Source organism: Microchirus variegatus (assembly GCF_963457635.1).
Source record: "Microchirus variegatus genome assembly, chromosome: 16".
Taxonomy (NCBI): Eukaryota; Metazoa; Chordata; class Actinopteri; order Pleuronectiformes; family Soleidae; genus Microchirus; species Microchirus variegatus.
The window spans coordinates 1393537-1417577 of NC_139817.1; the positions used below are offsets into that span (position 1 = coordinate 1393537).

The 24041-nt window shown below is 39.2% G+C and overlaps 3 protein-coding genes across 3 annotated transcripts in view; all 3 read right to left on the reverse strand.

The window, feature by feature from the left end:
* The window catches only part of LOC310938333 (uncharacterized protein), a gene marked incomplete at its 5' end in the record, with an annotated part of 4301 nt that extends 4108 nt beyond the window's left edge, over positions 1-193 (reverse strand). The window contains one exon of the mRNA XM_083902826.1: positions 131-193. Coding sequence (XP_083758952.1) covers positions 131-193 — 63 coding nt within the window. The remainder of the gene's footprint in view (positions 1-130) is intronic.
* Positions 194-619: 426 nt separating this feature from the next.
* On the reverse strand, positions 620-11389 carry tspan9b (tetraspanin 9b). Its single transcript, XM_083902754.1, has 8 exons — positions 11295-11389; positions 5098-5160; positions 3988-4107; positions 3724-3798; positions 3491-3586; positions 2646-2747; positions 2473-2556; positions 620-1514 (listed from the first exon to the last, which is right to left on the reverse strand). The coding sequence occupies exons 1-8, from the start codon at positions 11349-11351 to the stop codon at positions 1434-1436; spliced, it is 678 nt and encodes a 225-aa protein (XP_083758880.1). The 5' UTR covers positions 11352-11389; the 3' UTR covers positions 620-1433.
* A 4237-nt stretch (positions 11390-15626) lies between these two features.
* On the reverse strand, positions 15627-23252 carry LOC310938335 (F-box only protein 15-like; the record flags this gene model as incomplete). Its single annotated transcript, XM_083902828.1, has 10 exons — positions 15627-15893; positions 17926-18050; positions 18988-19136; positions 19232-19314; positions 19672-19792; positions 19889-20083; positions 21261-21479; positions 21585-21689; positions 22828-22914; positions 23011-23252. The coding sequence occupies 10 exons, from the start codon at positions 23250-23252 to the stop codon at positions 15627-15629; spliced, it is 1593 nt and encodes a 530-aa protein (XP_083758954.1).
* Positions 23253-24041: the final 789 nt, after the last annotated feature.

Below are 24041 nucleotides of genomic sequence, written 5' to 3' on the forward strand. Positions count from 1 at the left end.
TTTCAAAAAAATTATAAACAAAAAATGTTAGCACAGCTAGCCAAAAAATCTCCTAGGGCTAATGGTAAGCTAACGGTAAGCTAACAACGTTTCACGACAGAAAGTTTGACTCGAATAACAGATGTCGTACAACGCTCGCTTTCTGCCCCGCCCCCTCTTTACTCGCTAACCAGCTAGCTAGCGGCGGACACATCGCGAAAATCGTCTTGCACCAATTTCTCGCTCCGTCATTGCGTGAAAATTTCTGTACGAAATACACTCCAAGAACTTCGCAATTATGACCGACCAGCTGATCCGAGAGTTTAAATGCTAATGACGCTTATTTCGACATACTTCTTGCACGTTCCAGATATCTCGGAAGTCGTATGTCGGAAGTTGGAATGCATCTAAGAAATGAGAAATGCGTTCTAAGAAACAGAATTCGTAGAAAAAGGACAGTCTGTGAAAAGAAAGTTTGTTCGTCTTTCGTGTATTTGATCGTAAATATCAGTTTTAATCCGCAATCTTGAATTGCGAACTCAATGCGGCCATTTTGTGTTGTGAAATCGAAGAGTTGACCATTTTAAAGTAAACACCAGAGGGCGCTCCGGTTCAGACTTCCCGTTTGTAAACTGGGAAATTGTCAATCCCAGATTACAACTGGAAAACATTTTTATTTCAAGTAGGTGATGATAAAAATTTACAATGTTTCAAAACATTTTCACAATTTTAACCAAAACAAAAAAAAATAGCTTCCATTCTTGGCAAAAAAAGAAAAGAAATCAAGATTATTTTTTCTCCACAAGATTAAATCAACCACCAAAGTTACGAATATCCGAAAAATAAATGTACGTTAAAACGGTTTAAATTTTAACGTAAACATCGTCTAAGCTCGTTTCTTTTTTTTGAAGGAATTACTTTTCACACGAGCACAAACTTCAACTTCCTGAGAAAATCGTGAGTAACAACAGTCGCAACAACGAGAAACATTTTTTTCAAAAATAAAAGTACGACTTTTTTTTAACCAAAACATTTTCCATACACCCTTGGACACGCTACACAAGTTATGACAATAACGACAAAATTTGCGATGAAAATGCGATCTTTTGTGTTTTTCGGTAATGACGGGCTCCCGGACAGAAACTTAATTTATGCGTTTATTTTGTTCTTTGAGGCTGAACGTGAACCGAAACACGGACTTTTACCGTACGACAACTTTCACTGCTTTTGTTCACAACTTTTTTCCAATTTTTACGTTAAATTAAACGATTTACGAGCGAATATATTTCACGTATAAATTATTTTTACGGCACTGTTTATTATTATTAATTTACATGAACTTTAAGCCATTGATGTCAAAGTGTTCCTTCACAATAAAAGCACAGGCGAAATTACAGTAGCGATGACGTTACGTAGGCGGAGCTTGGGTTGAGCGGCGACGAGGGGGCGTGGCCTCAGGCAGTGGTGGAGGTGACGCCGCTTTCCTTCTTGCCAATCTGGCAGTAGAGGATCATGGCGAAGACCATGCCGAAGATCTGCGGAGAAAAAAAAACACGTTAGAAATTATAACAAATATTTTTATTTAAGAATCTTTGTAAAAACCTTTTTGAAAAAAGAAAGAAAAATATGTTACGGGACAGATTTTGAAATTGCGAAAAAGATTGAAAATTGTTCTCAAATCTCAGGAGGAATTCTGAGATTAGGGTAGGAACGCTTTCTGATTTACAGTCACATAATTCCAACTTTGAGGAAAAAAGATAAATCTGATTTTAATCTCAGAAAACTGATATAAAAAGTCGTAATTCTGAGAAAATATGACTTTAAGCTAAGAAAACTGAGGAAAAAATGTCAAAATTCTGAGATAATCTGACTTTAATTTCACAAAACTGAAATAAAAAGTAAAAATTCTGAAATGATCTGACTTTAATCTAAGAAAATTGAAGAAAAAAAGTCGTAATTCTGAGAAAATCTGACTTATATCCAAGAAAACTGGGAAAAAAAGTCAAAATTCTGAGATAATCTGACTTTAATTTCACAAAACTGAAATAAAAAGTCAAAATTCTGAAAAGATCTGAATTTAATCTAAGAAAATTGAAGAAAAAAGTCGTAATTCTGAGAAAATCTGACTTTTATCTCAGAAAACTGAGGAACAAAAGTCGTAATTCTGAGAAAATCTGATTTTAAGCGAAGAAAACTGAAGAAAAAATGTCAAAAATTCTGAGATAATCTGACTTTAATCTAAGAAAACTGGGGAAAAAAAGTCATAATTCTGAGATTAATCTGACTAATCTCAGAAAACTGAAATTAAAAAGTCGGAATTCTGAGACTTTTTCTCAAATCATAACTTTAATCTCAGAATTTCTTTCTTTTAATTTTTTAACAGAAGTGGGTTTTTTTACGGTTTCAGTTTGAACTTTTTAAATAAAGTTTGGATGGATTTATGAACTCCGTGACTATGTGTGTGTGCGTGTGTGTCCGTGTGCGTGCACTGACCAGCAGGATGGCGATGGCGAAGGCGATCCCGATCACGACCTCCATGTGCTTCTCCATCAGAGTCACGACTTTGTCGACGCAGGGCTGCGGCGACACGACGACATCATCATCATCATCATCTTCACGTGTGTGTGTGTGTGTGTGTGTGTGTGTGTGTGTGTGTGTGTCCTCACCTCAGTGTTGTACTTCCCGGTACAGTCGGTGCTGTTGCAGATGCACGAGTCGGGAATTCTGTCCCAGTCCGACGGTCCGTTAAAGAGGCCGCAACATTTCAGCTGAGAGAGAGAGTTAGCTTTAGCGTTAGCATTAGCGGCGCGAAACGCGATAAAACATTTGGTTTACAGGCTTGAAATCATCACATTAGAAATATAATAAGAACGCTGAATCAACGATTCACGAATTCCTGTTTTCAACTGAGGAATTCTGAGATTAGAGTCAGAAATCTGTTTTTTTTCTGATTTATAGTCACATAATTCTGATTCTTGAGGGGGAAAATAGTCATAATTCTGAGATTAATCTGACTTTAATCTGTGAAAACTGAAAAAAAAAAAAAGTTGGAATTCTGAGATTAGAGTCAGAAATCAGTTTTTTTCTTATTCATAGTCACATAATTCTGATTCTTGAGGGGGAAAATAGTCATAATTCTGACTTTAATCTGAGCAAATTGAAAAGATCTGAGATTAAAGTCAGTTTATTTATCTCAAATTCTAATTTAATCTCAGAATTCTGGCTTTTTGTTGTTTTGCTTTGAAAAAAAAAAATGTTTTAATACATTTCATAATCTCCTTCATACAAAATGATGATGTCATCATTTCTGTCCATGGAAAAAAAAAGGGGGGCGGAGCCTGGACAGCTAGACCGGAGTTTTAATCTATTTATTCATTCACCGTCGATTAGATTAAGTAAAAGTCTGGTGGTTTGGCGCCACCTGGTGGATCTTAATGGTGACTACAGCTGATCTGTGCGTGTGTGTGTGTGTGTGTGTGTGTGTGTGTGTGTGTGGGTGTGTGTGTGAGACCTCGCGCTGAAACTTCTCCAGATCCTCCCTGACGTCAGCTGGTTGTTTGGAGAGAGGAGTGAATTTCTGCAGACGCTCCTTCACCCAGTCCTTCACCTGTGACACACACACACACACACACACGCACACACACACACACGCGCACACACACACACACACACAGTTAGAGTTTAAAAATAAAACAGCGGTGGTTCAGAGAACACGAGGAGGAGGAAGAGGTGAAGTTTCCTGACCTTGCCTTCGCCCACAGCTCCCAGGATTCCAGCAGCGAGGAGGAGGATGAAGATGAGGAGCAGGAAGATGAAGAACTGAGCGGAAACAGGAAGAAGAAGAAGTCGTCGTTTATTTTCTTTAAAGTTAAAGACATAATCCGAGATAAATCCGACTTTAATCTCAGAAAAAAAAAAATTAAATAGAAATTGGAATTCTGAGATTAAAGTCAGTAAAACAAGGCCGAAGCCCCGCCTTCCCCACGAGTCATGTGACCACCCCCTCACCAGCAGCAGCATGCAGCGGTTCTCCTTGATGGCGCCGCAGCAGCCGAGGAACCCGAGCACCATGATGATGACGCCGATGGCGATCAACAGGTCGATGCCAGGAATGGATTCATTTAAGAGCTGGAGGAGGAGGAACATGGAGAAATTAGAGATTATTCCACTGGAACATGTAGAATTGATAGATTATTGAAGTGGAACATAAAGAAGTTATAGATTATTCCTCTGGAACGTCAAGAATGTATAGATTATTCCACTGGAACATATAGAATTTATAGATTATTGAACTGGAACATGTAGAATTCATAGATTATTCCTCTGGAATGTCAAGAATGTATAGACTATTCCACTGGAACATATAGAATGTATAGATTATTGAACTGGAACATGTAGACTTAATAGATTATTGAACTGGAACATAAAGAATTTATAGATTATTGAACTGGAAAATAAAGAAGTTATAGATTATTCCACTGGAACATCAAGAATTTATAGATTAAATTTCCGCCAAAATCTGTAATCTGGATTAGATACAGATGAAACTGTGTGAGAGTAGTGAACGCCAAATTTCTGGAAAACAAAAGTTGGAATTCTGAGATAAATTGGACTTTAATCTCAGAATTCTGACTATGTTTTCTGAGATTAAAGTCAGTTTTTTTCAAATTCTAATTGTCAAAATCTCAGAATTCTCGTGATTTTTGTTGACATTTTATTACCATCATACACAATCACAACACATTCCCCCCTGATCTGTTGAGATATACGCATCTGACCTTGTTCAATGGGACTGAACCATGTTACATTGCAGTCAAAATCCATAATCTGGATTAGATCAGGATGAAACTTGGTGTGAGGGTAGAGTGCGTGATCCTGCACGCACACACCAAATTTCGTTCAAATCCGACTTTCTGAAGCCCTGATAGAGGTGTGATTATTTACAGTTTTGCCCATTGATGATGAATGGGGATTCTCAAAGGTTTTATCACATTTGTGGCGTCACCACTGGGCCGATTCTTACCAAAATTTAATGGCAACATGTTTGGGTCATTACCTATCCATGACGTAAAATTCAAACCGATCGGACAAAAAAAAAAAAAAAAAAAAGTTTCTTACCTGGTTACCTTCCTTGTGGACTTTCAAGTAGATGGAGACGCCGAGGATGATGCAGCCACTCAGCTGGAGAGAGATGAGAGGATTATTATATTTTCATAATGACAACATGAACTATGACGTCACAGCAAAGACCAGAAAACGACACAAGGAGTAAACAAACGGGACATTTTTACCCCCACACACACACACACACACACAGAGGGGGGCGTGTCCTATTCGTTTCCAGTGTAAACTCGAAACTGTCGACGCAGCACACGTCGAGTCTGATGTGACAACATGAACGTTTGTTTTTCACACAAAGGCTTAGAGGAGACTTTAAAGCTGGGGTAGGCGATACTCGACGGTCAATGACATCATAATAACCTTTCATTTCAGCAGTGCTAACAACACACACACACGAAAAAACCTTTAAAAACAAACCTTAAAAATAGTCAAAAAACGGAGTTTGTTTAAAAAAGTGCGGGCCTAAAATCGCGCCTTGAGGAACACCACAATTAAACTTTTTTAGTATTGATAACAATTTCCGTAGTAAATTTTCCGTAGTTTCCGAGAAACAGATGTGGGCGGAGTCTCGTTAACCCGCGTCACACGAGGAAACTTTGTGTTTACGTTAAATCAAACGTGACGGATCGTCTTTCCATTCGACTTCTGAATGAACGGAAACCAACGCGACGAGTTTGACTCAAGGACGCGACCTTTGGCTTCACAATGAGAGTGAAGCCACGCCCACAAAACACACACACTATTACCAGTGTAGCCACAGATTTTTAAACAACTTAACATTGAAATAAAATACTCCTGAGGATAAACCTCCATCAAAATCTTGTGAGGATCAACCTCCATCAACACCTCATGAGGATAAACCTTTGTCAACATCTCCTGAGGATAAACCTCTAATCAACATCTCCCAAGTACAAACTAAAATCAAAACCTTCTGAGGATAAACCTCCACCAACAACACCTGAGAATAAACCTCAAAAATCTCCTGAGAATAAACCTCTATCAGCATCTCCCAAGGATAAACCCCAATCAAAATATTCTGAGGATAAACTTCTATCAAAATCTCCTGAGGAGAAACGTCTATCATAATCTCCCGAGGATAAACCTCTATCAGAATCTCCTGAGGATAAACCTCTATCATAATCTCCCGAGGATAAACCTCTATCAGAATCTCCTGAGGATAAACCTCTATCATAATCTCCTGAGGATAAACCTCTATAATAATCTCTTGAGGATAAACGTATATCAGAATCTCCTGAGGATAAACATCTATCATAATCTCCTGAGGATAAACCTCTATAATAATCTCTTGAGGATAAACGTATATCAGAATCTCCTGAGGATAAACGTCTATCAGAATCTCCTGAGGATAAACCTCTATCATAATCTCTTGAGGATAAACGTCTATCAGAATCTCCTGAGGATAAACATCTATCATAATCTCCCGAGGATAAACCTCTATCAGAATCTCCTGAGGATAAACCTCTATCATAATCTCCTGAGGATAAACCTCTATCATAATCTCCTGAGGATAAACCCTCGGTCAGTTCATTCATACAGAGCTGCTGTTGTCTTTAACACAAACATGAGTCACGTCACGTTTGAGCCACAGAGGTTAAACCATCAATCTACACAGAGAAAACCTGCTGAGCAACCTGATGGCAGCATGACTCAGATTAAAACACGACTCAGACACTCTGAGCTTGTCACAGCACGTCGTCCACACATGGCAAATGGTTTGACTCAAACTAGGATTGCAGCCAATCTGGATTTACCTGAATTATATTTATAACAGATCGACCAGGATTAGTGTTTTATGTCGGGACTTAAACAAACTAGTTCTTGTGGGTGTCGGACAAGCGGCAGGGATTTCAGATTATTGGGATTAAACAACGACATGATAACAAACTATAGATAATCTGGAGTTTATGAAGCAACAACAGTTATTTAGTTCAAAACTACACTCAATTTGCTTGGAATTAGATGTGGTTTAGCGTGCACCAAACCCCATAGAGAAAATCAGTGATTTTAGCTAGCAGGGGACACAGGAGCTGCTGGTCTACTGCTGCCTCGTGTGGTCACTTTGTGTCACTGATTTGAATCCGGATGACGGTTTTTAAAAGCCGAATTCACAAAATTAGAAACTTTTGAAGTTAGCGACGGAGGCAGCAGTGGATGAAACAACTCCTGTGAACTCCGTTGTCTCTATGATGTTAAAATCTTGGTCATGGTGTGGGAGAGTGAGCGGTTTACAAACATCAGTTTCCCGTTGTCTAACAGTGAGATTAAGACTCGTCTCAGACAGAAAACCTACACCTCTGAGCTCACGGGAGGAAGTGATGCAGTGTGAAGAAGAAGAAGAAAAAAGGTCACAACAAGAGGCTCGAGTTTCAAACGGAGCTTGTACTGCGACTCAATTATTTACATCAACACGCTAAAAGGCTAAAGGCTAATCCACGCCTCGTCGTGTGGCTGCTTTTAAAGCCTCCACTTTAGCTTTGTGTTGTTTTAAAACCATATATGTAAGAGCAGGGGGCGGAGCCACAGTCGCACCTTTTAAAAAAAGGGAGCTAAATTATGGCTCTTAATTGGTCCACCGTTTACAAAATGGACGCCGTTTTAGCCGTTCAAAACGAGCGATAAGCAGCTCTACGGTCCCTGAACGCAGCATCTATTATTCATACAGGACATGGAGACTCGACGCTGACGGGCGCTAACGGGCGGAAGTAGCGAGACGGAGACGTTAGCTTAAGATGTGTGAAGACGAGCGATCTTCCTCACGGTCTCGGTCAAAGTCTTTGTCGTTTAGAGTTTTAATTTCCCAGAGACGGCGTCGTCGTTTGCTCTCTCTCTCGACTTTACTCGCTCATTGTTCTGCACACAATCTCGCGTCGATGACGGAGACACAAGGCGACAGCAGGTGGCGTCGTAACAAACAAGAGAGACGTTAGCTTAAACTGAATGTCCTTCAAGCACAACATTCAAGCACTTTCAATGCTTAATGTCTATTTAGGGAAGATTTAAAAAAACTTTCAAGGGTCTTAAATCATTTTTCTCAACTTCACAAACCTTCAAGGATTTCAAGGACCTGTGGGAACCCTGAAGGGCGCACAGGCTAATTAAGGCGATTTTCAAAAACTTTCAAGGGTCTTGAATTATTATTTCTCAAGGACCCATGGAAACTGAACTTCTTTCTTGGGCAGAATTCAAGCACTTTCAACGACCCATGTCTAAGTCGATTTTCAAAAACTTTCAAGGCTTTCAAGGACCCACGGAAACTGAACTTCTTTCTTGGGCGAAATTCAAGCACTTTCAATGACCCATGTCTAAGTCGATTTTCAAAAACTTTCAAGGGGCATGACTTTTTTTTTTTTTCCAATTCACAAACTTTCAAGGATTTCAAGGACCCAAGCACTTTCAATGAGGCATGTCTAATAAAGTTGATTTTCAAAAACTTTCAAGGGTTTTGAATTATTTTCTTTTTTTTTCAAATTCACAAACTTTCAAGGATTTCAAGGACCTGTTGGAACCCTGACCGACACATAACCCTGCACAAAGAACAGGGAACGCTTAGGATTCTGGGATATGGGAGCTTTGACATTAGCAAACACAACAGTAAAGAGGTTTGTTTTACAGTGTACGTTGTGCACTGAGTCCAGTGAGTGGTTGAAATCAAGTTACCATCGATTCGCCGTCGTTTCTGGGAAAATGCGACTGAAAATAACCTGGAATCAACTCTACGTTTATTTTTAAAAAAGGACAAAAGTCGACCTTTAACTTCGGGGGAGGAGTCAACGGAGCTACGAGACTCCTGAGCCGTCAATCAAAGAATCAAACGCTGCTCAAAGAAACTGAAGCCAATGTAGATGTTTTCTGAACGCTGCAATCTATTGAGTGTCCACCGGGGGGGCGACTCTAGCGGTTAGCATGAAAATAAGTCAGTTTCTCACTTAATTTAAAACGTCAGTAAACTTTTTGGCGGAGGTCTCAATCGTCACTTTCAGGTCAACGTGGCAGCCATTTTGTAAATGATGGTCCTCCATTTTGTTTCCCGAAAGAAATGGTGACGGGGGCAAAATTTTCGAAAAATAAATTTTGGGTCTTTTTTTTTTTTACACCGACATTTATGTAAGCGATGAGCCAAACGGTGTGATTGATTGACAGCTAGCAACAGACAACGTCGGAAATAAATTCTGCTGTAAAAAAAAGACGTAAACTGTCGCCGTCATGTGACCAGAAATGAACAAACAGCCGAGTTATTGTTTCAAGATTATTTTTTTTAAAAACAAACAGGACTGTTTTTTTCCGTACGTTTTCAACAGTCTTTCTATAACGGAGTCTCTGAAGCAGATTTTTTTTTTTTCATTCGTTTCCACGGCGATGCTAATTGCTAATTCTATCAGTGTCACTTAAACAGCAGCTGCTTATGAACTGATCTAATTTGTGCTGCTGATGTCGGAGTTCTGTCTCTGTTCACGACGTCACGTCTGATTCTTTCCTTAACATTTTGTTTTCATGTATTACGTCCAAATGTTTCACACGGAGCTTGAGGTGACTCAGCGTTTGTTTGCGGTTGTGTTTAACATGACACAGCACCACCACTGTGGGAATAACAGATTATTGTAGTTACTGGTATTATTGTGACGATTTAAAGTTTTGGAAAACATGTTATGATGTTAAGAAAATGTAACCGAAGTTGCGAAATTTGTGATTCCCCCACCTAAAATAAAAAAAAATACTTTTGCTTTATTATTATTATAATTATTAATAATAAATGTTAGAAAAATATTACTGAAATTTCAAACAAAGCGTTGTAGAAACTTAATAAGATTTTTTTTACGCTTCTAAAGTGTTCCGAAATGTCAAAACGACGTTTCCCAAAAAAAGCATTACAAAATGTAACACGAACAAAAAATCAAAAAATTTTACCAATATGAAAAAGTTACATTTCTAAAAAAAAAGTGTTAAACAATGCTGCAAAACTACAAAATGTTACAAAAGATGACTGAAATGTTGTAATGTTACAAAAACATTATTTAAGTTTCCAAAAAGTGTCAAAAGGTGATCATAATATTACCAATGTGACAAAGTTACATTTCCAAAAAAGTGTTACCAAAAGAATGTTACCAAACCATTACTGTTCTGGTCGTTTGTTTTTTGTTGTTTTACAAAATTTTGCAAAAACATTACAAATTTCCTCCAAAACTTTTACAAAATGTTACAAACAAGACTTTAAAAAAAAAAAAAAAAACAAGTGAAAAGTAATGTTTACAAAAACAGTTTCCAAAAAGTGTTTGCAAATGTCAAAATGTGACAAAAATATTAAATAAAACAAAAATATTCCAAACGTTTGGAAATATTTTTTTTTTTACAGAATGTTGTAATGTTACAAAAATGTCACAGATTTGTCAAGTTTCAAATTTTTTCTTTTTCAAAATAATTTAACAAAAATTTTACTAATGTTGCAAAAACATGACTTTTCCTCCCAAAAATGTATGAAATGTAACAAAAACTGACTTTTTTTAAAACTTATTTCTAGTTCTCTTTACATTCTTATCTACTTTTTACTTTATTTACCTTTATTCAAATTTCAAAAGTTATCTTGTTTTTAACAGGGGCGTGTCCTCTCTCGTGTGGCAAACAAACAAACAAACATGAACGTTTTATCGCAACCACATTCTGTCCCATTCGTCACGCGGCGTGTTTACGTTTAACGCGTTGAAACACGTTTTTTTTAAAAACACAGACTTTTGCCAACAAACAGCGAGGTTTGCGTTGAGCAACGCGGTGGAGCGGCGGGTTAACGCTGCACCTCACACCAGAGGGGGTGAAGGAATGATGATGAAAGGGCCACGCCCTGAAACTGTGTGTGTGTGTGGGGACAGTGGAGGGAGTGGCAGCGACATAATACAACCTGTTTCTAACACACAGGAAGGTCACGGCAGAGACATAAAAAAAGTTTAAATTAAGAGAGTTAAGTTACGACGGAAAAAGAAACGTACGTATGAATAATTGACGCAAATGAAAACAGGGAGGTGGAGCGAGGTAAACAAATAAAAGTGTTTTTAAAAGGTTAAAAAGTAGGATTAAAAGTACTCTCTGAAGATAACGTACGTATTTTTAGTCACGCACAGAGTTACGCGAGTTCTTAAACGTATAAAATGAGTTGTTTTGTGGTGTTTTTTTTTTAGACTCACCCAGAACAGAAGGTTGAAGAAGAAGAGCAGATATTTGATGCATTTATTCACAGCCATGGTTCCTTGTTTTTGAACAGATCCTCGTTCACGGCAGCTTCAGCAGCTTCTCACTCAGGACAAGAACACACACAGAGTCAGATTAACACACACACTCAGAGAGAGAGAGGGAGGTTTTCCCTCCGGGCGAGTAAACACTAACCTGTTCGACCAGTTTCCTCTGAAGGATCCTCCCTCCATTTCACTTCCTGTCACCTGCTCCTTTCTTCTTCTTCTGTGTCTTTACCTGCTTTTATAATTAACTAGGTAACGTAGGACGTATGTATTACTATAGTGGGCGCTGAAGAAGATTTTTCAGTTATGGTAATAAGGAACGTAAAGGCTAACATAATACAAACACTGTGTAACGTTAGCCACAACACAAATGTGCTGAATGTTTTTGAGACTGAAGTCAGCTCACTGTCAAAGTGCATCAGGGCAAATGGATAATTTCCTGATTTTCAAAAAATCATTAAAAATATTCCTTAAGAGATATGCAAATATTTTCAACAGATCCTTGTTCAGGGCAACACCGACTATTACGATGGTAAATTTCAAGTCATTCCGAGATACTTTTTTTTTTTTTTTTTAAACTCAGCTCATTGTCAAAGTGCATCAGGGCAAATGGATCATTTCCTGATTTTCAAAAAATTATTAAAAATATTCCTTAACAGATATGCAAATATTTTCAACAGATCCTTGTTCAGGGCAACACCGACTATTACGATGGTAAATTTCAAGTCATTCCGAGATACTTTTTGTTTTTTTGAAAAAACTCAGCTCACTGTCAAAGTGCATCAGGGCAAATGGATCATTTCATGATTTTCAAAAATTCATTAAAATTATTCCTTAAAAGATTTGCAAATATTTTCAACAGATCCTTGTTCAGGGAGATGCAGACTATTATGATGGTAAATTTCAAGTCATTCCGAGATACTTTTTGTTTTTTTGAAAAAGTCAGCTCACTGTCAAAGTGCATCAGGGCAAATGGATCATTTCATGATTTTCAGAAATTAATTAAAATTATTCCTTAAGAGATATGCAAATATTTTTAACAGATCCTTGTTCAGGACGATGCCGACTATTACGATGGTAAATTTCAAGTCATTCCGAGATACTTTTTGTTTTTTTAAAAACTCAGCTCACTGTCAAAGTGTATCAGGGCAAATGGATAATTTCATGATTTTCAAAAATTCATTAAAATTATTCCTTAAGAGTTTTGCAAATATTTTCAACAGATCCTTGTTCAGGGTGATGCCGACTATTATGATGGTAAATTTGAAGTCATTCCAGCTACTTTTTTTTTTTTTTTTAAAAGTCAGCTCACTGTCAAAGTGCATCAGGGCAAATGGATCATTTCATGATTTTCAGAAATTCATTAAAATTATTCCTTAAGAGATATGCAAATATTTTCAACAGATCCTTGTTCAGGGTGATGCCGACTATTATGATGGTAAATTTCAAGTCATTCCAGCTACTTTTTTTTTTTTTTAAAAAGTCAGCTCACTGTCAAAGTGCATCAGGGCAAATGGATCATTTCATGATTTTCAGAAATTCAATCAAATTATTCCTTAAGAGATATGCAAATATTTTCAACAGATCCTTGTTCAGGGTGATGCCGACTATTACGATGGTAAATTTCAAGTCATTCCAGCTACTTTTTTTTTTTTTTTTAAAAAGTCAGCTCACTGTCAAAGTGCATCAGGGCAAATGGATCATTTCATGATTTTCAGAAATTCATTAAAATTATTCCTTAAGAGATATGCAAATATTTTCAACAGATCCTTGTTCAGGGTGATGCCGACTATTATGATGGTAAATTTCAAGTCATTCCAGCTACTTTTTTTTTTTTTTTAAAAAGTCAGCTCACTGTCAAAGTGCATCAGGGCAAATGGATCATTTCATGATTTTCAGAAATTCAATCAAATTATTCCTTAAGAGATATGCAAATATTTTTAACAGATCCTTGTTCAGGGTGATGCCGACTATTACGATGGTAAATTTCAAGTCATTCCGAGATACTTTTTGTTTTTTTTAAAAAGTCAGCTCACTGTCAAAGTGTATCAGGGCAAATGGATAATTTCCTGATTTTCAAAAATTCATTAAAATTATTCCTTAAGAGTTTTGCAAATATTTTCAACAGATCCTTGTTCAGGGTGATGCCGACTATTATGATGGTAAATTTCAAGTCATTCCGGGATACTTTTTGTTTTTTTGAAGAAAGTCAGCTCACTGTCAAAGTGTATCAGGGCAAAAGGATCATTTCCTGATTTTCAAAAATTCATTAAAAATATTCCTTAACAGATATGCAAATATTTTCAACAGATCCTTGTTCAGGGCAACACCGACTATTACGATGGTAAATTTCAAGTCATTCCGAGATACTTTTTGTTTTTTTGAAGAAACTCAGCTCACTGTCAAAGTGCATCAGGGCAAATGGATCATTTCATGATTTTCAAAAATTCATTAAAATTATTCCTTAAGAGATATGCAAATATTTTCAACTGATCCTTGTTCAGGGTGATACCGACTATTATGATTGTAAATTTCAAGTCATTCCGAGATACTTTGTTTTTGAGACTAAACTCGGCTCACTGAATAAACCACATATAAAATGTGTTTATATACGTGTATAATTTCTTTAAAATGAACATTTGTCATGAATTCATTAATTAATAATCAATTACTGAAGCATTTCGGCAGCAATTCAATTGGTTTGTGTGACTTCAGCTTCTTTTGTCACAGAAACTAAATAAACTAGTTTATTTACTCATTTGTTTGTTTATGTGTGATAATTCCTTTCATATGAAAATGTAACCAGTTTTCACAGCAGTAAGGCGTCGCCTCGACCCTTTTCAAGTGTTTACCTTTAGGGAGGCGGCCATCACCTGGGTTTTAAAAATGTAAATTGAACAAACTGTGATTTACCTCATAAAAAAACAGCATTTATACAAGAAAATAGCAACAAAATCACAGCAGTAAATAATATATACAATATCCAGATTATACCAATAATGAAAACTAGCTTTAGTTTCACTCGTTTATGAGAGATTTATGTCAGAAAAAAGATCATGTGTCTTAACTGCAGTACCATGTTTCTCCACTAGATGGCACCACATGTACGCTTTACATGAGCACAGGCATTCTCTACCAGTCCTGTGTCAGTATGTAATCAGGTTACCTGCACACTTATACATTGATACGATTACTTGTTGCCCCGCCCCCTTCATGTAATCAGATTATCTCTTTATCAAACGGTGACGCGAGGAGAATAATTTCAGTTTATTGGGCCGCGTATAGTCAGATTAAGGTAGATTATGTATTCAATTCAGTCTGTTAATCTGGATTATTTAGAGATTACCCACACTGACCATTTTACATTGCGCAATCAGAACCTGTTGATCAAATTGTGTAATCAGATTACGTATAAATTGGCTACATTGCGTCATCAGATTACGTATAAATTGGCTACATTGTGTAATCAGATAACCTATAAAACAGCTATATTGTGTAATCAGATTACCTATAAAATAGCTATATTGTGCAATCAGATTACCTATAAAACAGCTATATTGTGTAATCAGATTACCTATAAAAAATGGCTATATTGTGCAATCAGATTACCTATAAAATAGCTATATTGTGTAATCAGATTACCTATAAAAAAGCTATATTGTGTAATCAGATTACCTATAAAATAGCTATATTGTGTAATCAGATTACCTATAAAATAGCTATATAGTGTAATCAGATTACCTATAAAAATGGCTATATTGTGTAATCAGATTACCTATAAAATAGCTATATAGTGTAATCAGATTACCTATAAAAATGGCTATATTGTGTAATCAGATTACCTATAAAATAGCTATATTGTGTAATCAGATTACCTATAAAATAGCTATATTGTGTAATCAGATTACCTATAAAATAGCTATATAGTGTAATCAGATTACCTATAAAATAGCTATATTGTGTCATCAGATTACCTATAAAAATGGCTATATTGTGTAATCAGATTACCTATAAAATAGCTATATAGTGTAATTGGATTACTTTATAATCTGTATTCAGTAATTTAATCATCTACATTTTCCTCTTCATTATGTAATCCAGGTGAGTAGCTAATTTTTCGGAATAATCTTTGCCTTAATGTGGACCGTTCTAATCTGGTGTTCGTTTCAAAATAAAAGAACCGTTTACGTCGTGTACAAACTAATGTTTTATTCACTTTGTGAACAAGTGATGACATTTCCTCTGAACAGAAAGAAGAAAATAAAGTGCCGAGTCTTAAACTCAGTAGTTCTGGCTGAAGTGTTTGTTGATTTTAAAAACGGAGACGTAGAGCGTGAGGCCGATGAGGAAGAACTGCTTCTCCTCCTTCAGCCACACCAGCTCCATCTTCACCTTACCGTCGCCGTCCTGGTAATCCATCAGGAAGTGCTCGCCGCCGTAATCCGAGCGCCGCGGCTTCTCCGCCAAGTGGATGGAGGTGGGAGAGCTGACGCACCAGAAGGGTTTCTGGAACTCGTCCAGGAGCGTCATCGTCATGATGCAGCAGTTCTGCGCCGCGCGAGAAACAAGCGTCAGAGCTAAAGCTAAAGTTCTGAGCGTTTGTCGGACAGTCGTCGGCGTATCAAAGAAGCGTCAGAGCTAAAGAGAGGCGGGTGTTGGCGGGTGTTAGCGTGTGTTACGTCCCCAGTGTTTGTCGGACAGTCGTCGGCGTATAAAAGAAGCGTCAGAGCTAAAGAGAGGCGGGCGTTAGCATGTGTTACGTCCCCAGTGTTTGTCGGACAGTCGTCGGCATATCAAAGAAGCATCAGAGCTAAAGAGAGGCGGGTGTTAGCGTATTTGTCGGTCAGTCGTCGGGATATCAAAGAAGTGTCAGAGCTAAAGAAAGGCAGAAGTTAGCTTGTGTTGTGTTCTGAGTGTTTGTCAGACAGTCGTCGATGTTTAAATGAAGTGTCGGAGCTAAAGAGAGGCGGGTGTTAGCTTGTTTGTCAGTCAGTCGTCGGGATATCAAAGAAGCGTCAGAGCTAAAGAGAGGCGTGTGTTAGCATGTTTGTCAGACAGTCGTCGACGTATCAAAGAAGCGTCAGAGCTAAAGAGAGGCGGGTGTTAGCATGTTTTTCGGACAGTCGTCGACGTATCAAAGAAGTGTCAGAGCTAAAGAGAGGCGGGTGTTCGCGTGTTTGTCGGACAGTCGTCGGCGTATCAAAGAAGCGTCAGAGCTAAAGAGAGGCAGGTGTTAGCATGTTTTTAGGACAGTCGTCGACGTATCAAAGAAGCCTCAGAGCTAAAGAGAGGCAGACGTTAGCTTGTGTTGTGTTCCGAGTGTGTGTCGGACAGTCGTCGATGTTAGGCGGGTGTTAGCGTGTTTGTCGGACAGTCGTCGATGTTAGGCGGGTGTTAGCGTGTTTGTCGGACAGTCGTCGATGTTAGGCGGGTGTTAGCGTGTTTGTCGGACAGTCGCGGATGTTAGGCGGGTGTTAGCGTGTTTGTCGGACAGTCGCGGATGTTAGGCGGGTGTTGGCGTGTTTGTCGGACAGTCGTCGATGATAGGCGGGTGTTAGCGTGTTTGTCGGAAAGTCGTCGATGTTAGGCGGGTGTTAGCGTGTTTGTCGGACAGTCGCGGATGTTAGGCGGGTGTTGGCGTGTTTGTCGGACAGTCGTCAATGTTAGGCGGGTGTTATCGTGTTTGTCGGAAAGTCGTCGATGTTAGGCGGGTGTTAGCGTGTTTGTCGGAAAGTCGTCGATGTTAGGCGGGTGTTAGCGTGTTTGTCGGAAAGTCGTCGATGTTAGGCGGGTGTTAGCGTGTTTGTCGGACAGTCGTCGATGTTAGGCGGGTGTTAGCGTGTTTGTCGGAAAGTCGTCGATGTTAGGCGGGTGTTAGCGTGTTTGTCGGACAGTCGTCGATGTTAGGCGGGTGTTAGCGTGTTTGTCGGAAAGTCGTCGATGTTAGGCGGGTGTTAGCGTGTTTGTCGGAAAGTCGTCGATGTTAGGCGGGTGTTAGCGTGTTTGTCGGACAGCCGTCGATGTTAGGCGGGTGTTAGCGTGTTTGTCGGACAGTCGTCGATGTTAGGCGGGTGTTAGCGTGTTTGTCGGAAAGTCGTCGATGTTAGGCGGGTGTTAGCGTGTTTGTCGGAAAGTCGTCGATGTTAGGCGGGTGTTAGCGTGTTTGTCGGACAGCCGTCGATGTTAGGCGGGTGTTAGCGTGTTTGTCGGACAGTCGTCGATGTTAGGCGGGTGTTAGCGTGTTTGTCGGACAGCCGTCGATGTTAGGCGGGTGTTGGCGTGTTTGTCGGACAGTCGTCGATGTTAGGCGGGTGTTGGCGTGTTTGTCGGACAGTCGTCGATGATAGGCGGGTGTTAGCGTGTTTGTCGGACAGTCGCGGATGTTAGGCGGGTGTTAGCGTGTTTGTCGGACAGTCGTCAATGTTAGGCGGGTGTTGGCGTTTTTGTCGGACAGTCGTCGATGTTAGGCGGGTGTTAAAGTGTTTGTCGGACAGTCGCGGATGTTAGGCGGGTGTTAGCGTGTTTGTCGGACAGTCGCGGATGTTAGGCGGGTGTTAGCGTGTTTGTCGGACAGTCTCACCTCCACCGAACCCTCCAGAGAGTCGCTCTTCCACTGCAGGTTGACGTTTCCCGACAGCGACCTGTGCTGCGACATGTTAGCGCGTTTGATGACCACCAGCTCCAACAGGCCGTGCTGGACCTGACCTGAACGCAGTCACATGACGGACACATTTTAACGAAAATCGTGTTTTCTTCCCTTTCACAGGAAAACTATCTTTCGTTTGTGAAGAAAAACAATTGAATCACGACATGCGATTTACGTTATGTAATCAGATTATGATCAACATTTAATCAGATTACTCTGACGACAATCTACTTTTAGTAACCATGTCATATAAACTTGTTTACGAGTTTATAATCTGCACGAGGTAATCTGTTTACCAAACTACACGACGCAATCAGATTACCAATAAATCGAGTGACACCGCTCGATCAGAAGACCTGTAATTCAAACAGAAGCGTGTAATCAGATTAGCCATATTTCGCAGTTTGCATCATGTAATCCGACCATCTGTAAATCAAATTACTCGATGTGAGTGGATTAATGTTTATCAAATTGCATTATGTAATCAGATTACCCATTTATTAAGCTACACCACTCAAATCAGAAGACCTGTAACGCAAACAGAAGCATGTAGTCAGATTACACATATCATGTAATCTGACCAGCTGTAAATCAAACTACACTACGTGATTACATTTTTTTAAATTACATTATGTAATCAGATTACCTATATATTGAGGTACACCACTCAATCAGAAGACCGGTTAATCAAAAAGAATCATTTAATCAGATTACACATATTATGTAATCTGATCGGCTATAATTCTACATTACACTGTGATTATTTTTTTTAAACAATATTATGTCATCAGATTACCCATTTCCCGAGTTCCATTATGTAAGATTTATATGGATCTACATCATGTAATCTGATTACCTGATTATAAAAGTTTAACTCTGTTAAATTTGATTACTTATAAATCAAACGACATCATTTAGTCAGATTATCTGAATTTATATTTAGACAATGGAATACGGTAATCCGTTTGTAAAAAGGTGGCGGTGTAATCAGATTACCTGTGCGAGAGGAGAGCTGGCGGAAGTGACCCGACATGATCTCAGTGCCGGTGTTGTGCAGGACAAAGTGCAGCGTGTAACCGTGGCGACCGAGTCCAGGGTCCCAGCCGTGGGAGAGCGGCCGCGCCGCATCGGGCTCAGAGTACGGACTGTGACGAGAGTCAGATTATAATCAGATTAAAAAAAAACAACAACAAACTCAAAAAACTGATGACGAAACCGTGTTTGTGAGCCGAGAACGAACCAGGCCGGAGAACCGAGGAGACTCTTCTCCACGAGCTTGTGGAAGTGAAGGCTGACCATGATGAAGGCCACGTTCCTCTGACCCTGTTCACACGCACACACACACACACAGTCATTGTTCCACACGGACCGTTTTAGCAGACGCACAAGCGGATTTTAGCTAGCGCGACGGCAGAGACGGAGAGCGAAACGGCGCGTAAAAGCAAACGATAACTAGCATCGCACCACAGCACGTCCTCAATGATTCGGCATCTGAGCCGTTATAGCATCCAGTTGCTAACGCTTCCGGCGCACGCTAACGTAAACATTGATTGTTAGCTGATTTTAACGTAGCTTACGAGGGCTGCAGCCATTAAATATATATATATATATATTTTTTTAATATTCTACCAATTATTTCTCAAATAATCGGATTAAAAAAGGAGAATTTAAAACTCTTACCCTCCAGACGCCGATGATGACGCCGGGCGACGCATGAATCAGCTTCATGAGTTTGTCTTTGCCGATGACGCGGTGACAAGAATCCCTGTCCACCTTTAAAATCAGAGAGCTCCAGTCCGTCCTGGAGACGAGACGGGTGAGGACAGGGGAAGAGGTCAGGTGACGTCTGCGGACGAGCTGCAGGTAAACGTGTTTTTTTGTTTGTTTTGTTTTAAACCTGATTTTCAGACTCTTGGGCGCCCCCTTCCTGACGCCGTGCAGCTGGATGCTAGCGATGTGGTGTTTGGAGACGTTGCACTTGCTCCAGCAGACGACGACCGACGACTCGAAGAAGTGCGCTCGGCTCGTGTGGAGGAGACTCTCCGAACCGGCGACGTCGTACACCGTCAACACCCAACTCACGTTCAGGTTCCTGTAATCAGATTACCTGCTTAATCTGCAATCAGATCTACCAATCCTGATAGAGCCACGTAATGTAGTTGTATTACGCTGGACGATGTCAAAATGGAAATCCGATTACATTATGCACTCATCAAAAAGGTAGTCTGATTACAACTAAAATATGTAATCAGATTATGTGTTCAATCTGCAATCAGATCATCTACCAATCCTGATACTCATTTACAGAGCCATGTAATGTCGTTGTATTAAAAGGTAATCCAATTACCTGATGTAGTCATCAAAAAAGGTAGTCTGATTACAGTTACGTCATGTAATCTGATTACCTGTTCAATCCAATCAGATCTCCCAAACCCAATACCCATTTATTGAGCCACATTATGCAGTTAGATTAACCTCATGACGTAATCGGATTACCTTTTCGACAACTACATCATGTAATCAGATTACCTGCCCAACAACCTCTTTAACAAATCAGATTACAGATACTTTTAATGGGTCACATATACTGAGATTACCTTGAAATCAAACTGCATAACGTAATCTGATGACCCCATTTATCAATCTGCATGACTTAATCAGATTACACATTTATTGAGGTTCATTCTGCAACCAGATTACGGATTGCGCAAACGACACAATATAACTCACCAGTTTATAATCTACAGCAAGTAACCGGATTACCCTTTTACCAATCTGCATTATGTGATTAAAAAGTAATCAGATTACATAGACAAAAACTTCATTGTGTAATCAGATTACTTGTCTACAGGCTACATTATGCAAGTAAACTAAGTAGTTTTTAGGTCTGCATTACATTATTCAATCATCAATATTACGACCTACATTTTGTAATCAGATTACTGGTTAAACATTATTATTTGATCAGATTATCCGTTTTTCAACCCTATTGAAATGATTGGATTACCCTTTAATTGGGATGCATGATGTAATCATCGGTATAAATCCATGACAATGAATGACGTAATCAGAATACCTATTCATCAAAGCCATTAATTGAGCGACACCACGTAATCAGATTACCCGTTCAAACCATCTCATTACCCTGTTATTGAGATATATTATGTAATCGGATTATCTATTCATCAAACTAATTCATTACCCAATAATTGAGCTACATAATGTAATCAGATTACGTATAGAAGTAATCAGATTACGTGCTGTGGTACCTGAGGACCCACTCGGTCTGGCGCGGCAGCCCCGTGTACGGACTCTTGTCCTTCAGGTCTTTCCTCCACTTGTCCATCTCTTGTCCAGCCACCGTCCTGAAGTACATCCTCTTCCAGTGACCCAGGGACTGGTCCTCCGTCTCCACGGCGACGCCCTTCGTCTTCGGTTTCCACGTCTGACTCCCGAACTCTGACACGTAAATCTTCTGCCACACGACGCTGCGACGACGACGACACAACGTTTACAGGAAGACAGATGTTCAGCTGCGGATACTTCGTGAAAAGTAAACTTTAGGCCCCGCCTCCTTCCAAGTTTTGACTTACTCGTCGTTGGCGAGCCGGTGGAAGAGTTTGCTAACGTGGCTGACGCAGAACAGCGAGGGCGCGTTGAGGTACGACAGGATCTTGATCAGGATCTCGGTCGGTAACCTGGCGAAGAAGAAGAAGAAGAAGAAGCAACAACTCGTTACGGTTTGTTTTTCCCGCCTGTGATTTAGCCAATCAACAGCCACCGACACTTAGCTCGAGGCTAAAGGAGCTGCTGGTGAAACAAGCCACACTTTAGCCCTGAGGTCGTAGCACGACATATATCGGTAATGACTAATGAAAAAAATGTTTTACTATCCTTTTAACATGAATGTAAACGTGTGTGGTTTAGCTAATACAGCTAATTTACTAGCGCGCACAACCAAAAATACAGACTCGAAATTAACCCTGGGCTAGCCGTTGTTAGCAATATCAGTCAGTACCACGGTATTTTGCGCACAAAAACGACGTAGCGAAACTACGGAAGCGCATCGCTGCCGTACATACAAAAAAAGTTGGATGCTCAGTATTACGTTATAACGAGAAACTATCGCGTTATTTCGAGACAAGATATTTTCTCGTTATAGCGAGATAAGATGCTTTGGCGTTATAACGAGAAAACAACCTCATCTCGAAGTAACGTGATAGTTTCTCGTTAAAACGAAAAAACATCTTATCTCGAAATAACGCGATAGTTTCTTGTTAAAACCAGAAAACAATCTTATCTGAAATAACGTGATCGTTTCACTTTATAATGAGAAAACATCTCATCTCGAAATAACGCGATAGTTTCTAGTTAAAATGAGAAAACAATCTTATCTCTAAATAACGTGATAGTTTCCTGTTAAAACGAGAAAACAATCTTATCTCGAAATAACGTGATAGTTTCTCGTTATAACGTAATACTGAGCAACCCACTTTTTTGTGTGGCAGCAATACGCTTCCGTACGAAAAAAAACAAGACAGAAGTGCAATTAAAACAAGGTTTTCCCAGTAGGAAATTCCAAGTTGTGACTACAAATGGAACGCACAGTTAGCGCATGTACACAACAGAACAAGTTTGAGAACAATACGCAAAAGTTGTGTAGCTTTTTACACAAACAAAACCACAACTTTAGGATCATAATGTCTTGGTTAACCATGTTTTTACTGTAAATATAATGTATAATAAGTCAAACTCCTGCGATAAACCCACGTAAATATCACACATTTAACACAGCACAAAAACAAAGATGGCGGCAGCGTTAATTTGCGGACTCACCTTTCCAAGAAGTTGGCTTTCGATGAAGAATCTTCGACTTTGACTAAATCTGCTCCGCGTTTTGTGTGTGTTCGTTCTTTTATGTTGCTAAAACACACACATAAGATGATTAATTAACATCAGAGGAATGTTTTTAATAGTAAAAGTGTTAAAAAGGTGACGTTAAGATGGCGGCCGGCTCACCTGGATTCAACCTTCGCTTCTGCCTGCGGCCATTTTCTTCCCCTCCTCCACGTCTTCCACCTCCCTCGACCTACTACGCGTCTTTTCTCCGGTTCGGCGTCTTGTCGTCTGCCGGGACCGGGCTCTCCTGAGCTGCCGAGAGCAGGTGCTCGTGTACCGGGAGCCGGCGGAGCGAGCTGCGCCGACAGCCGCTGAAAACCCTCCACGACACTGGAGAAAAACTCGCCGCGTCCGGCCGCCATTTTGACACCGGTGATTGGTTTTTTTTTTGCCGCCACTTTTCTTCTCTCTCCGTCCGTCCACAGCGATAACACCACCACACCGCCAGGTGGCAGACTACGTGCATCTGTTTGATTGATTCACGGACGAAAAAGACGTCGTTTTTCCACGTGAAATACGTATTTGTGATCAAAACAAAACACTTTTACTTATTATTATGCAGTTTTCTTGAATTCACAAGACACATTTTCAATAAAAATATATAAAAAAGTTCTTCTTGTTCAGTTGCATCATTTCTTTAAGTAATTTTAGCTGTTTTTCAACTAATTTTATGTAAAGGTTTATTCATAAAAACTGAATTTCTGCCCTGTTTGTGTGGAATAATGATATATTTATTCTTTCTTTGTGAACATCTACATGTTTTATTCTGAATTTATGAGATTATTTCATGGAAAATTACCAAAGTTAATGAGTTTGTTTAAAATTTATTTCAAAATCAAACATTTCTGTGACAATGACATCATTTTACATTAAACAAATACCACCTCTGTAAATCTGAATGTTTTCTTTCATAAAAGTTCACTTTTTCTGTATTAATTTAATATTTTTTTCCTTTAAAACGTTAAAAATGTGTCTTTCGGACACTTGGATTGGATCTTTTTCAAAAGAATAAATATCGGCTCTATATTTCTAAACTAATATGATAATGAAATTACAGTTTTATAGTGAAATATGCAGTAATCATCAATTATTAATGAATGAATCATTAATTAAATATTTACACAAGTTAAATAAACTGACTCAGCAGTGAT